The sequence below is a fragment of the Mustela erminea genome, chromosome 3 (assembly GCF_009829155.1).
Source record: "Mustela erminea isolate mMusErm1 chromosome 3, mMusErm1.Pri, whole genome shotgun sequence".
Taxonomy (NCBI): domain Eukaryota; kingdom Metazoa; phylum Chordata; class Mammalia; order Carnivora; family Mustelidae; genus Mustela; species Mustela erminea.
Genome location: NC_045616.1, coordinates 119515473 through 119530129, shown reverse-complemented (window position 1 = coordinate 119530129; position 14657 = coordinate 119515473). Strand labels below are relative to the sequence as shown.

Sequence of the window (14657 nt, the reverse complement as noted above, 5' to 3'; positions counted from 1 at the left end):
ATTCTGAAAGATGGATTTTTTTTTTGTTTTGTTTTTCTTTTCACCTGTCATTCTTCTCAGTGCTGTCACTCTTTTCTCTCCCTCCTGGCAGAAGACAAGTTGTGACTTTTTTACTCCCACCAACAAGCTGCCTGGCTTTTGGGAGCACAGCTGTTATGGCATGGGAGGAGAATGGCGTCCTCCAGAAGGGTGCTCAGAAGACTCAGGGTCTATCTTTCCCCTCTCCCTTGCCACAGCTGGGAAGCTTGCTGTTTGCCCAGGAAACATGAACACAAGTCCACAAGGACACGTGTCCTCTTATATGGATGCTATGGGCCAGGGGAGGAATCAGAGCTCTGGTACTTAAATGGATGTTTAACCCTGCCCCTAGCTAGATAGCCCATCATATTCTGAGAGTGAGTCCGAGAGAGTCAGTAATAGCTACTGAACAGTAGACCATGGCCTTAGGCCCCTTAAAAAAAAAAAATCAAAGTTAGCATTCTCAAAAAGCAAATGGCACGCATAAGGGAAACCATAAAACCTTGCCTAAAAGTAAACTCCTCAACTATGTGAGTTAAGAAGAGAACAACCCTAGCATCTCTTTCCCCGCCCTATCAGAGTACAGCAGCTTTAGATAGTTAGGCTGCGTCCAAGTGTGCTTTCTAATATTGGTAGTGATAGGGTCCACGTGCCCCCTTGATTCCAGAGGTCTTCCCTCATCCCTACCACTAAAGAATTATTTTGGCACTGTGTGTCCTGCAAGAGGTGGCTGTCCCCATACCATCTGGCTGCCCTCTTTGTTTGTATGGGATGTGTCCCCCAACACACGTATATTGCCACCTCTATGGGCCAGAGACCTTCAGAAGTGAAGGATGCTCTCCACCTCAGACACAGTGAGATACTTGGTCACTAGATGTTCCTTCTTCAATGGTTACATAGAATATGCCCCTCTCCCTACTTTCATATGAAGATCTGACTGCTTCCTTCCCAGGCATACCAGAAGTAGACATCCCACCATCTATGGTCAAGGAGGTAGATACCCTCTTAGGGGTTTTTTGAAGATAGTAACAAACAAATAAACAAAGCCTTCCACTCCGTTATCCTTGAAGGCAATCCTCAACCAAGGTGTGAACTTGAAAAAAACCCATGAGGAAGAAAACAGAAAGTGTTGGTGACCAAGGAAGCAAGTTGCACTACAGTTACTGAAAGTCTGATCAGCATGTGAAGGACCTCATTTCTCTTCTCCTAGCTTTTTGTGTACCACCTTCCCCCAAGCCTGTTCCCCATCCACTCCCTCGGAGCCTCACTGTCTACTACTCTTTTTTAAGGAGTGAACTGGTGATGCATTAACATGCCTCCCCACCACATTCCTAGCCCTGTCCACACAGAAGAGCCTGGTCATTGGGTTTTTGTTTTTTTTTTTTTTTTACTTCTTTTGTTCCATGCAGAAGAATTTTATTAGAACTTCTACTAACCATAAATCCTCCAAGGCCTCCGAAGCATGACTCTCCAGAAGCAGAATGGCAGACTTCCTGAACAACCAACAGGGAGACATTTTGAGTGTTCTGAAAAATAACGCCAAGTGGGAATTTACTTGTTCCGCCAACTCTTGAACCAAGCACCAAACTCATTTTTGCCCATATCCCTTATCAGGCCATTATACCAGAGCAGGAGAAATTCTACCCCTTGGAATAATCATTTCCATTGCTTCCCAAGCCAGGATATGCCTTGCCAAGTGTAACCCATATTCAAGAGCCATCTGCTTTAGCAATACAGGAAGCCACCAAAGGGGTGTGCTTTAGATAATCCTACAGCTAGCTCTGCTAGCCAAGGCTGCTTCTGGGGTGAGAAGGCATGCTGCTATTTGCCAGCTGTGGTCCCCAAGCCCAGCCCTGCTGAATCCTGTACAATGCACCAAGTAGAACTAGGGGAGAGCCCACTGACTTAGTCATTAACAAAACCCTTTTCACATGTCCAGATTCCAATAGGCAGATGTCAAAGGAGTCCCTGGGGCAAGACTGTTCACCCTTTGTGGGACTTGCCTCCCTCCTCACTTGAAAAAGAGCCCATGCAGAGACCTAAAAGCTATATCCTATCCTGTGCCACCAACTAACCAACCGTGGCGGGTATCTGTGCCAGTGGAGGTGTGCATTTTGTTTTAATTCAATGAGAAACTTGTTGTATCTGCAAACAATATAAGCAAAGATGTTAGTGCCACCATGACATCTGAGGATGAGTATTCTTCCAAGAGTTAAAGATATAAATTAAAGATGTTCACTTGCCCATGTCAAGAATGTTATTGAGCGGTTTCCCCGCTCTCTGAGCTGGTACTCCCACCATGACCACCAGTTTCCTTCAGTTGTTCTTACCACTTGGGAACAGTCCCCAGTCCCCTCAGTCTCCCAGTTTTGAACCCAACTGGAGGTGACAGAATGCAGGGACAGTCTCAGCAGACTGATGGTCTTTCTCAGGCTCCACAAAGTGAGCTCTGTCCACCAACTCCTGGAGATGGGAACTTGTTCTCCAGCCCTAGGAATTAAACACTTCTGCTCCACAATTCTGCTCATCCAGAACAAGTGCAAGATCTTTTACCAGAGGGAACAGAGATTTCTAAATTCAGCTACCTGCATCTGCCTACAGTGTCTTTTAGCAAACACCTCCAACAGAAAAATGACTCCAATTAAGCATAATTATTAGGATTTAACAGAGCCATTTTTCTATCTCAGGGCCATTTTACTGTTCCAAGCCCCCCAGTTTCCTTTGTCCTTAGACGGGCCTCAGATCAGTAAGTTAAAGGTATATATTGATTGGTCTTTATTATGTGGGGGACGACTGCCTTATTAAATTGAAATTATAGGTATATCTAGGGAAAAGTTCATTTTAAGTGCCAACTCAGAAAAACACTCCGAGACATAAACAACAGGCAAAGCTGAGGCTTTGCACAACAGAAGGCTTGGGGACAGGAACTGAGCTGAAAAGGAAGGCACACGTTGTCTGAAAGAATAGGGTAATAAGCTCAAGGATGCAGATTTTGACAGAATCTGCCCTGAATTTGTGGTGTCTCCTGCCCCAGAACAGGCACTGAGGAGGGAGGGAAATGTAATTATAAATTAAACATAATCAGGGATGCTTTGGGATATTGTTACACACACATACACACACACACACACACACACACACACACACACACACACACACACTTCTCCTAGGGGTATTCAGCTCTCTGTCAATGAATAAAAAGCCTCTCCAATTATTTTGAAGGTTAAAAAGGGTGATGGGGTTGAGTGTCTGTGTGTACAAATGCTGTTGCTTAGATGCTCTCTAGCCTTCTGGCTCACTTTGCTCTTTCCCCTCCCCCCTTCCCTCCTCCTCTTCCTAGGACAAGACGAGCGCCCTGAGCCTCAGCAATGTGGCAGGCGTGTTCTACATCCTGATCGGGGGACTTGGACTAGCCATGCTGGTTGCCTTAATCGAGTTCTGCTACAAATCCCGTAGCGAATCCAAGCGGATGAAGGTGGCATCGTCTCCCCAGGCCTTTTTCCTACCCCATTCTGTGATATAACTGGGTTTCCTGGGAGTCCCTGTACTAGAAAGGGTGGGGAGTGATGGGAGGTTGAGGTCCGTTTGAGGCAAAGGGCAGAAATCTGTGATGAGGAAGGTGACAAGAAAGAGGACAGCTTATGAGAAAGGAAGGAAGATGGGATGTGTCAGGTCTGGGAAAGCACTGCAGCCGCCAGAGATGGGGTGGTGAGTTTAAAACTTAGGAGTCCAAGTGGACAGTCAACACAGTGTGAGGCAAGAGTGGCTGCAACAGAAGTAGATTCTCCCTGAGGTTGCATTAACAGAAGTATAGCTCCCCAAATAGGGGAAGAGGTGTATCTACCTTCTGCAAGATAGATAATCTTGCCATGCTTAGTGAATTAGGTCTTTTCTTAGCCACTGAACTGTGATACAGATTTTGGCAAAGAAGATTAAGCAAATTAGCTAGATGACCCCAAACCACATCAAATATAGCTGAAGGCATATAACCAGAGAAGAGAAGAATTAGGAAGGATATGAGACCTGTCTATAAAAATATGAAGACTTTTCAGGTAGAAAAAAATAGACGAGTTCTATGGGGTCCCAAAGTGTACAAGAACTAATGACGAGAAGCTATGGAGAACAGACGTTAACACAGTGAGATCAACTTTTCTTTCAGAGCCACCACAAAATGGGATGGACTGTCCCACTAAATAGCAAGCATCCCATCACAGGAGGTGTACAAGTAGAGGAAGAGTAACCCTTGGGGAGGACAGAGATTCCAGTCCTCAAAGAGAGTTTAGAAAAAAAGGCCTTCAAGACCCCTCACACTTCCTCATTTAGCTTCAATAAGAAAATATTTCTGCAAGTATGAATTATGTGAGCAATACCATGAGCAAGACATCACGACAAGACAGGACTGAGATGCGATCTGTGACCATCGGCACTTTCAACAAAAAACCACACAGAAAAATTACTCAGTGAAGCAACTTATAAATAGGAAGGTCAATAGGAATACAGAGGAGGGAATTAGAGAAGGCTTCCGGGATGAGGCAAAAATTAAGAGGAAAGATGAGTGGGACTCAGACCAATGAAGGTAGAGAGAAAACACAGTCACTCTGAGCAACATACCCCTAGGGCTGTGACATTGGCTTGACTAGGAAGATTCACTGGTAGGATTTGCTCTCCTAGAATGGGCCCTAAGAAGTCCATAGAAGCTCAGTACACCTGCTGCGCAGTCATGACTACAGCCTCCTGCCTAGCCTCTCCCTGCCTTGGGGCAACAGCCCTACACATATCTCCAGGGTCACTCTTGGAGAAGACATGGCTGGACACTTGCTTCCCCTGTTTGGAAACTCTATATTCGGTTCTGTACACAGAGAGTAGGAGTTGGAGGAGGAGCGCCTTATGTCCTGCCATTCAGACCTTCTGTCCTGGCATTCAACGTTTCCACATCATGGTTCCAGCCTACTTTCCCCTCCCCAACAATCTGCTTTCCTTACATACTACGCACAACAGCCACCCACCTCATGCTTCCCACCCATGTGCCTTAATGCAGGCTAATCTCTCTCTCCATCTTCTGCCCACAGAGTCCATTTAAAAGGCAATTTAACTAAGATACAATAACAATGGAACAATTAAGGGATGGTAGTATGATGGTATTTAACCAGGGGACCTAGGAACACCTCATTCCTGCCCTTGACCAGCTCACCCACTACCAGGTCTTCTCAGAAAGGACAAAGCAGAGCAAAAGCATGGGCCTCAAATTCTAAACCCAGGGTAGACCTCCAAGAAGCTTGACAAACACAACGAGGTCTCCTAGAACCTAAACAAAGATTTCTTTGCCCATTCCATCTAAAACCTCAACCTAAATATTCTCATATCTTACCCTCCAAAGTGAGGAAAGCCCACTCTGGAGGCAAAGAGTGGAACAGAGAAAGAGCTAGGTGAGCTACAATCTTTACAACCCTCCAAAACCTTCCACATAGACTGTGACCCAAACCAAGGGCCCAGGATTGGCCCAGTCCACAGTGCAGTATCTCCTTCTCACTGCCTCCCTAGAGCACAGTGCATGTGGTGGTCTGAAGCACGGACTCTATAGAGACTGAGTGTCTGAGGATAAACCCTGCCTGCTTCATTTGTTAACTGTGTCATCTGGGACAAGTTCCAGTAGCTCTCGGAGCCTCATTTTCTGCAAAATGGGGCTAGTGGCAATACATATCTCCTAAAATTGGTGTGAGCTTTCTTTGAAAAATACAAAGGGGTTGGCAAAATGCCTGAGTAATGATAAGCTCTCAGTAAATAACAATACTAACAATGATAACTAGGATTTATAATATTTCCTATTAATGACCAGCCACAGTCTTTTTAAGACTTCTTTAATTGCCCCTACTTACAGGTCCTAGGTTTTTTGAGCTATATAGTTTGTAAGTTCCTGAAGGTAAGCAGCTGTGTCTAATTTCTCTTTGGACATCCCACACACATAGGATAACTATTAGTACAATTAATGTGGAATTGTACCCTAAAGAGAAAATCTCAAGGCTGAGGTGATTCATGTAGGAGAACTGCTGAGTAAGCAACTACAACCATCAAGACCACCCAGCCTAGAAGCACAGACAACATCATCCTAGCTCGTTCTGGCTCCATCTGTGCTCATAAAATCTGATGAGAGCGGGCATCCACCAAGCAGGAAGTGCTTAGACTTCTGGCCCTTTCTATGGGATTACCATGTCCCACTAATCATGGTCGGTGTCAGGTAATGGTACCAGGGTGGCTCAAGACTAGGATCCTCTTAAAACTAGACAAATGACTTTTACCACCGAAGTCACAACATTCAGGTTAAGACAATACTTAGAGGAGGCCACTGAGTCAGGTCAGAACTTCTTGGGGACATTGGTACCCTCCCCTTTACAAAGATGTTGGATTTCTCAGAAACCAATGCCAGGATCTCTTAGAATCATTCATCCAAGGTCTTCCGCCATGATCTTTTATAGTTAATTCCACTGGTTGGCACAATTTCAGCCCAATTCACCAAGGCTCCTCATAGAATTTTTAGTCTTCCAAAAAGATGCAGAAAAGATGCTTCTACTGTCTTTATTGATCAACCCAACCCTTCATTTTTGAAGCTCCATCAACTTCTCTCTTATCCAAAGGAGAAAAGTAAAATACCATCTACTTGCCTCTCAGACTTCACAGCTTTGCGATTTTCTTTATTATTCTGTGATTAGCCTTACCCAGAGTCAGTTAACTCTTTACAGACATGGGGTCTCCACCTCACACAAAGGGCCCTGTTAACAGTGTCATGGGCCTTTAGTCAGAACCTTGCACAAATGTTAAAAAAAAAAAAAAGAACCTTCCCTCTTATTCCTTTCCTTGATCACAGTGTTTGGCCAACTTTAAGGCTTTGAGCCTCTAAACATAGTTCAGGGCCAAGCCCTAATTTCTCAACAGTAGTTAGGGAGCCCTTCCTCGCTGTGCATGGAAGAGAGAAAAAAGAAAGGAAGGGAGTAGAAAAGGGGAAGAAGGAGGAAAAGACAGGAAGAAGACATGTTTTTAGTAACTTCCATGTTCAGAGTGCTTTATATACATTTTTTTAAGATTTTATTTTAAGATTTATTTTTTTAAGATTTTATTTCTTCTGCAGAGAGGAAGGCAGAGAGAGAGGGGGAAGCAGGCTTCCCACTGAGCAGAGAGCCCCATGTAGGGCTCGATCCCAGGACCCTGGGATCATGACCTGAGATGAAGGCAGAGGCTTTAACCCATTGAGCCACCCAGGTGCCCCTATATACAGTTTTATTAGCCCGGTAACGTGTTGGGCTTGCAGTTCTACAGATGAAGAAATGGGGGTTCAGAGAAGCTAAGGAGCTTGTCCTAGGAAGGTCACACAAGCTAGCAGCTGGACAAACAGAATTGGACTTCCAACACAGGAATACCTACTATGTGTCTCCTCCAGCAGCAGTCATAGTGAATAGACAAATAAGATGCAGCCCTATCCTTAGGTTTTCCTCATGCAGTTGTTGAGGCCATCCATTATAGGTCATCTTTTGCCTGTGTGTTGTTGAGTCCCTTTCCCTTTTGACAAGTCACACAAGCAAGACACACAGCAGGTGTCACAGGCAGAGTGGGAAGGCACCCTGGAGGCATTCCTTCCACAAAGACATACTGAGCACCACTGTATGCTAGGCATTGCTCAGCACTGGGGACACAGTCAGGAACAAAACAGACATAGCTTCTGTTCTCAGGAAACTACAAGTGTGATGGGAAGTCAGAAAAAAATATGTATACGTTTACATGTTCAATGAGCGTTTGAACAAAAATGCTGGCGCTGTCAAGTCCTGATCGGGGATTGAGGGTTGGGACAGGTCACAGGGGTTCCCCTGAGAAACTGATGTCCAGCAGAGTTGAAATGTGGAAGGAATTAACCAGGGGGAAAGAGTTGCCTGCAAAGGATGCACATGTATCAGAGACCCAAAGACTACAACTTTTGCCCAGAAATGGGAAGAAGTCCAGGATGACCAGGGCCCAGGAAGACTGTGGGAAGAACATGAGAGTTGGGGACTCAGGGAGGGACTTCAGATAACTTTTCCATTGAGCAGAATCTGAATGGTCATATAGTAGCAAAAATACACAACCCAAGACACAGTCCAGACTGAAGTCTCAGATCCTCAGTGCCTCTCCTCTACCTGGGGAAAAAGACCAGAACTGAGTCCTTAGCTGATATCAAAGATAACCAGGGTCTATATTACTGCCCACTTAGCTCCCTGTAGAAACTAAAACTAAACTAAAACTTAGCTCCCTGTAGAAACATTTGTGTGTATGACACAAGCTGTGGTTAAGCCACAGCAGCTGAGGTTTGCATGCTTCCCTGGAATCATCAACCAGCTGGGAGACTTGGAATGCGGGGTGCATTCTCCGCACCGGGCGGTCACTCTGGCTCATAGCACGTGTGCTAGTAGGAGGTCATCACTAAGGTCTGAGCTCTCATTAGGGTGTTCTAGGATGGGCAGTGGCTGGGAGACTTTTCTTAGAAAAGCAACTGGTTGAAAAGTTAGGATATAATCACAGAAAAATGAGTCTCTGAAGAGACAACTTGGGGGACTTTGAGGCTGGACTTTTCACTCACACTTTTCTCCCTGAGCATCAGCTTCAAACATACTGTAAAGATGAACTTTAAGAATGGCTGGTGCATCAAGGATGGACAAGGGAGAACTGCATTTCGCAGAAGCAAGGGGAAGAATGATAGGAGCCTATGACAGCTTAGCTACAGGGGGCACAGTTAGGACATCATCTGCTTTGACTTTAGGGGACAGATAACTCTAACCTTAAATCAGTCAATCGTAAGTCCTCAGTTTCTCTGTAGAGTGAAGGATATAAATACCAACCTTGCTTGCATGTTAGAATTACCTGAAGAGTTTTCAAAAATCCAGATGTTCAGGCCAGGCCGTACACTACACTTAGTAAGTCAGCACCTTGGAGGGTATGTCTCGGACATCAATGTGTTTCCCTCAGAACCCCCCAGAGAACTCCAATGTGCAGTCAAATCTGGGAATTTATGATTTAGTCATTTTTAGCATTGCTTTCCACTCCCAAGTTTTGACTCTATTCATCTCTTCTCCTAAGATCCCATAAATGTGTTAGAAAGGAAGCCAGTAAGAAGGTAGCACTCATTGTCGATGGGAGGATGGAGTCATTGACCACAGAGAAGCCCTCAGCTTCCTGGAAAACCACTTCTGAGTGGTGTAAGTTTGGAGGGTTTTAGCTACATGCCCGGCTAAGTTATATCAGACCAATACTGATCTGCCACCAATCTTCTCCTTTAAGATAAATTCATCAAATACCACCAATTGCAATGAAATATTATGGGTATATATGAGACCTTTTGAAAAACAAAGCCCGAGGTGATCTGTGTGAGCTTTTAACTTTATTTTCTAATAAAGGGATGTGGCAGAAAAAAAAAATCATAGAAGATAAACATTCCAGGCTAATCCACAGAAGGTTCCATACTTCCCTCACACACAAGTGAGAACGAGTAACCATTAATTCCTTGGGTTTTCTTTTCACCTTTCCCCCATAGAGCATCACAGTCATATTTATTTGGCCTTCACTTAGAAGAATGCAATCAAGGTCATACTTCCTTTTGAGTGGAAGACAATGAAAACAGAATGTAAATAAATCAAGACTGGAGGTTTGAGAAGGCAGAGCCAGTATGGGCAGAGCATCCTTCAGGAATTTCAAAAAGAACCCTCAAAAACATTATCAGAACAGCCGGTAGTAAGAGGAGACTCTCAGCATAGTACAATATAAACAAAAATTAGGTCAAACTGCTGTTTAAGTCTGTCTGGCCACCAGAGATTGACTGACTTCTCTGATGGCTAGAATCATAGCAATATGCAAAGGAGAAAGCACATAAACTTTTTGAGAAGGGTCCAAGGTGGTTGGCTTTTTAAAGACAAATTTAAAATATCTATTAAACACCTATATACTGGACACTATAGGAGACTGCTAAGGAATGGAAAGAAATGAACCTTGCCTTCTTCCAGAGAGCTCTCTTAAAGAAGACAAAACCTACATCAGCAGAAGCAGAACCATTATAAAAGCACATATAATGTAGGAGCACCGAGGCTGGGTGAGGGCGAGGGGCCAAATACTTGCTAGTACAACCTAGAATGTCTTCAAGAAGTAGGTGAGAACCGAATTAGCTTGAAGGATCAGTAGGATTGGTCTCAGAAAACTCTCAACTCATAGATAATTCTTCTTTTTGTTGATTCCCAAGAAGCCAAAAATTCTATGGTATCACTTAATGGGAGATTAGAAATGACAGGAAGAGAGAAGGGTTTGGATTTCATGTCATGAAGCTTCTTTCTCCAAAGGAACTCAGAACAGAACCCTTCCTCTTATCTAATAATATATGGTTCTAATTCTAGGTTGTGGTCTTGAACATTCCACCTCATCCGTCTGATCCCAGGGTGATCACTGAAGTCCTTTTCATATCTAGAATTCTAATATTCTGGAAATCCCAAGCTTAGCAGCACTGATTTGATGTGTCAGTCTGGAAGTCAGATTATACGTGTGCTGCTGGGGAAACAGCGGACATGCAGATAATGATCTTTGGAATGTATTCTTTCCCTTAGTCCATGCTTCTTTCCAATTACATTTTGAATATTAGTCAAATAAGTCCTCCATTCCCATTATGCATGCTACTAAAGGTAGGATAGGATTTTTCCTGAAGTAAAGCAGAGGTAGTTTTAAATTTTAACGATAACACACTCCTTTAAAAAAATTTCAAATAATTTTTCATGCAGTAGCACTGTTCTTGCTAATAAAATTCTGCAGATGCGTAGATAATCACATTTTACAAACATGGAGATTTAAAAGTCTAGAGAGGTAAGGAGGTACGTGCAAGGCCATACAACTAGTTGATGTCAGAACCAAATTAAAATGCCAAGTTTACTCAACTTTTCCACTTGGCAATATTGCAATATTTATTATCCTTAATACTACCATGGACATAGTCCATCTTTAGAAATCATAGAATATAAGAGCTAGAAAGGATCTTAGTGACCACCCAGTCCAACACACCTCACTGCACAGAAAGAACGAGAGATCCAGAAAGGAGATTAGACTCCTCCAGAGCCACTCAGCAGTTTTGGGACTTTGTGGGAAGCCAAGGTTAGCATTCAAGTTAAGGAGAAAAGGCGGATGGGGAGGAGAAGTAGGGTGAGATTTTAAGGCCAGCATTGACTCATTCTCCTTGCCAATCACTGCCAAGGACCTGGGGAAGAACCCCCGGTCCTCCTGAAAAGGGTTTCTGTTTGATCCCACAGCAATCCATCAATGAAGCCATACGGACATCGACGCTCCCACGTAACAGTGGGGCAGGAGCCAGCGGTGGCGGGAGTGGAGAAAACGGCCGGGTAGTCAGCCACGACTTCCCCAAGTCCATGCAGTCAATTCCCTGCATGAGCCACAGTTCAGGGATGCCCTTGGGAGCCACGGGATTGTAACTGGAGCAGATGGAGACCCCTTGGGGAGCACGCTCAAGCTCCCCCAGTTCCATCCCAAACCCTTCAGTGCCAAAAACAATAAAACGAAACGCAACCGCCACCAACCACCATGACCACAAGGAAGATGATTCAACAGAATTTCCTGAAGAATTGAAAAATCATTTTGCCGTCCCTTTTCCTTTTTCGATGTTCTTTCACACTTTTCCGTTTGCTCAGTGAGGATGACGAAGAACAGCGCCCTGCAATGAGGGGGGGATAACGCTAATAGGCCTGTGTCTCTGAAGCGGAGTCACGGGAACATTAATGAGGAAACTGGACTGTTTTCTTTTATTCGGTTGTTAATATGTCTTATTGTGTGTGATATTTTTTTTCTTACTAATATCCATGGTTTGCAGGTTCTGTTAGGCCCCTTCCTCCTCCTGGCTTCTTACTCCCAACTCCTTCCCCACCACGTCTCTTCGGTTTTCGGATTGGAGATTAAAGGTTCATTCTACCACACAAGCAAGCAAAAGGAAAAAAGTAACCTTCAAACTAATTCACCACTGGAGCTCTCTAAGTTACCCTCCGTTTCTCAGCCGCAAGCCATGGATGAGGATGCATACTGCTGAAGGAGTGGACTGCCTTCCCCAGGAAGGGCATTTCCTAGGCCCTGATATAGCTGAGGACACAGACGAGAAGCAGTTCAGACCAAGGGTGGTGGAGAGGGCAAAGACAGATGTGCGGTCAGAGGAGGACACAAGCACTTACTGCTGGAGGCTCAGAGAAAGCTTCCTTTAATGTGTAACAGCCATCCCACAGGCTTTAGATGGGATGGTATGCTGTCTTCACAGAGTCAACCTCAGTGCTGAGAAGTACGTCTTTCTGCTATGCTCAAGTCCAAAAGCACTCTGCTAGCTGAATTGGCCTCCTGAACCGAGTACAGCCTTGGAAATAGCTGAAAGCCAGGGAGATACTGTCCATGATTTTCACTTTTCATTTGCTTGACATCTGAGCAGGAACCCCACTGTGGAGTAGACCCTCTCTTCAGAGCTTCTGATATAGGAGGAAATGCTATGCAAACTAAGTACAAAATAAAGGATGGAAGAATTTTGGAAGAGGAAGTGTCATGCAAGCCCATAAGCAAGAGTACTTTTCATGGTGTGTCCTGTCCTAGGATTCAGAGACCAAATATGAAGCTTGGGGTTTTGCTGACCTACAGAATATGGATTTTCATGTCCATTCGAAAGTGTTTTAGCATGTGGCCAGGTAACATTCTGTCACTTTAGAAAGTAAAATGCCCAAGGATGAGTAACTTTAAGGAAGACATGAAGACGAATGAAGTTGATAATGACATTGGGGGACCTTAAGATCACTGACCCCAACTTCTAAGAAGGCTGACCTTCCCCCTGGCTAAGACAGAATGAGGATGTATTAGTCCAATACCAGACTCAATATGCCCATGATTGTGACTATAAAGCTGAACTAAAGCAAGATTGGAGAAACGACAGCGTTCATGGAGAGAAGCCCAGGCTGACTGCAACTTTAGTTGGGAGTGGGGTTCCTGGCACATAGCTTTCTTGGAGATCCCAGCTCTCATTCTTGGTGCAATTGGCTTCCAACTGTCCAGCAGCCACTCTCCTAGGTGCATGATTCAGTGTGTGCCATGTGTCTTTAGCTTTTATTGATGACCATGTTCTGGCTTGTTTCCTTACCCCCTACTTCTATCCAGTCTTCTCTGCTAGGGGTTATTATTAGCAACTGACGAACAAAAGGTTTGGAAGCCTACCAACAAGTAGGTGCAACATGACTGGCTTCATCTGTGGACTCTCTCAGTGGACACCCACCATCTCTATGTGTCTCCCATTCTCCTAATAACACCTGTAGCAAAGAACCATCCCCAAATCAAACTCTTCACTCTTTCAACTCAAGTGCTGTCCAGTCTCTCACGTGTCAGTGTGGGCATGGTACGTGAAGCAGGACCATCAAGATGGATTTTTACCTTTCACTACTGCCAGCTGATGTCGTCCCCATCCCCTGCCCTCCCACCAGATTTTTTTCAGCTCGTAGCCTACCACTGCAGAATCTGATATGACCCACCATTAGGGAGTGCATTTCAGAGGAGTTGGAAATAACCTTATTACTATCAACATGCTTCAAAGACCTTTTGCCTTTGGTAAAATGCCTCTCCAGCCACTGAGCTCACCAGTAACATGATCTGAGAGGGAGAGACCATCTAAGCTAACAACGAGGGTCTATGTTGTGTGGGGTCCAAGACTCTAGAGGAAGAAGGTTTTTATCAATGGAGGGGTGACGGGGAAAACAATAGCAAGAAAAAAGTTAACTTGTATTATGTATTTTTACTACACTTTTCTTAAAAATAGAGCAATGGGAAAACTCTGAAAGAGATTGACATTTTTCTCAACAGGAATCCATACTTAACAGTTCTGGCTTTCATTAAATTTTGCTCTTTGGTACCTGGGCCTTTTATTTAACATCTATATTTGTTTTAATTCTCTTAGCAGATGTGTGAAAGATTTTTGCTTGATCAAACACTAAATATTTTGGTTCCTGTTTTTCTTTCAAGTAGCCAGGGTTTTTTGTTTTTTTTTTTTCTTTTGGTATTTGCATAAAATGAAAATATCACCAAGAATTAAATCACTGTGGATCCATTACCTACTTTTCATATTTGTCCATTCCATTTTTGTGCCATTTCTGAAGCCAGAGCTCTAGAGGTTATGTTATTTCCTCATTGCCGAACCTAAGATTAGTACATTTTCAATGGTAACCACCATTCCTGATTCATAAACAGCTCTCAAATAAGTCATTTCAGCCGAACTAGTTCACTCTGAGTTATTCATTCAAATAGGATAACCAAAAAAAAAAAAAAAAAAAAAAGCCAAGTGATAATGGTTTCCAAAGGCCACATTTCCACCTTCATGGGGGGCAAGGTTTGACATACAATGGTCACAGTACTAGAGAACTGGATGGCTCACGGGGTGGGTCTTCCAGACACCCCCAAACTGGAGTCTAGGTATCAGTGATGTTCAGAGTTCCAACTAAAATCAATGTAGACTGCTTAAAACACACGGTCTTGGTCCCAGACCCACAGTACCCTCTCATTTTTGCCTGTAAGTTTTTCTTTCATTCCAGCAAGAGTGAAAGATCCTTTCTATAAAG

General features: G+C 44.0%; 1 protein-coding gene across 3 annotated transcripts in view; it reads left to right on the top strand.

The window, feature by feature from the left end:
• The window catches only part of GRIA1 (glutamate ionotropic receptor AMPA type subunit 1), a 307685-nt gene extending 293648 nt beyond the window's left edge, over window positions 1-14037 (top strand). For 2 of the 3 annotated variants that reach the window (XM_032337241.1, XM_032337242.1), the window contains exons 15-16: window positions 3359-3493; window positions 11301-14037. In XM_032337241.1, the coding sequence (XP_032193132.1) occupies window positions 3359-3493; window positions 11301-11501 (336 nt within the window). In that variant the 3' untranslated portion in view covers window positions 11502-14037. Of the gene's footprint in view, window positions 1-3358; window positions 3494-11300 lie in introns of those variants that run through there. The other variant, XM_032337243.1, reaches the window with a different exon arrangement.
• Window positions 14038-14657: the final 620 nt, after the last annotated feature.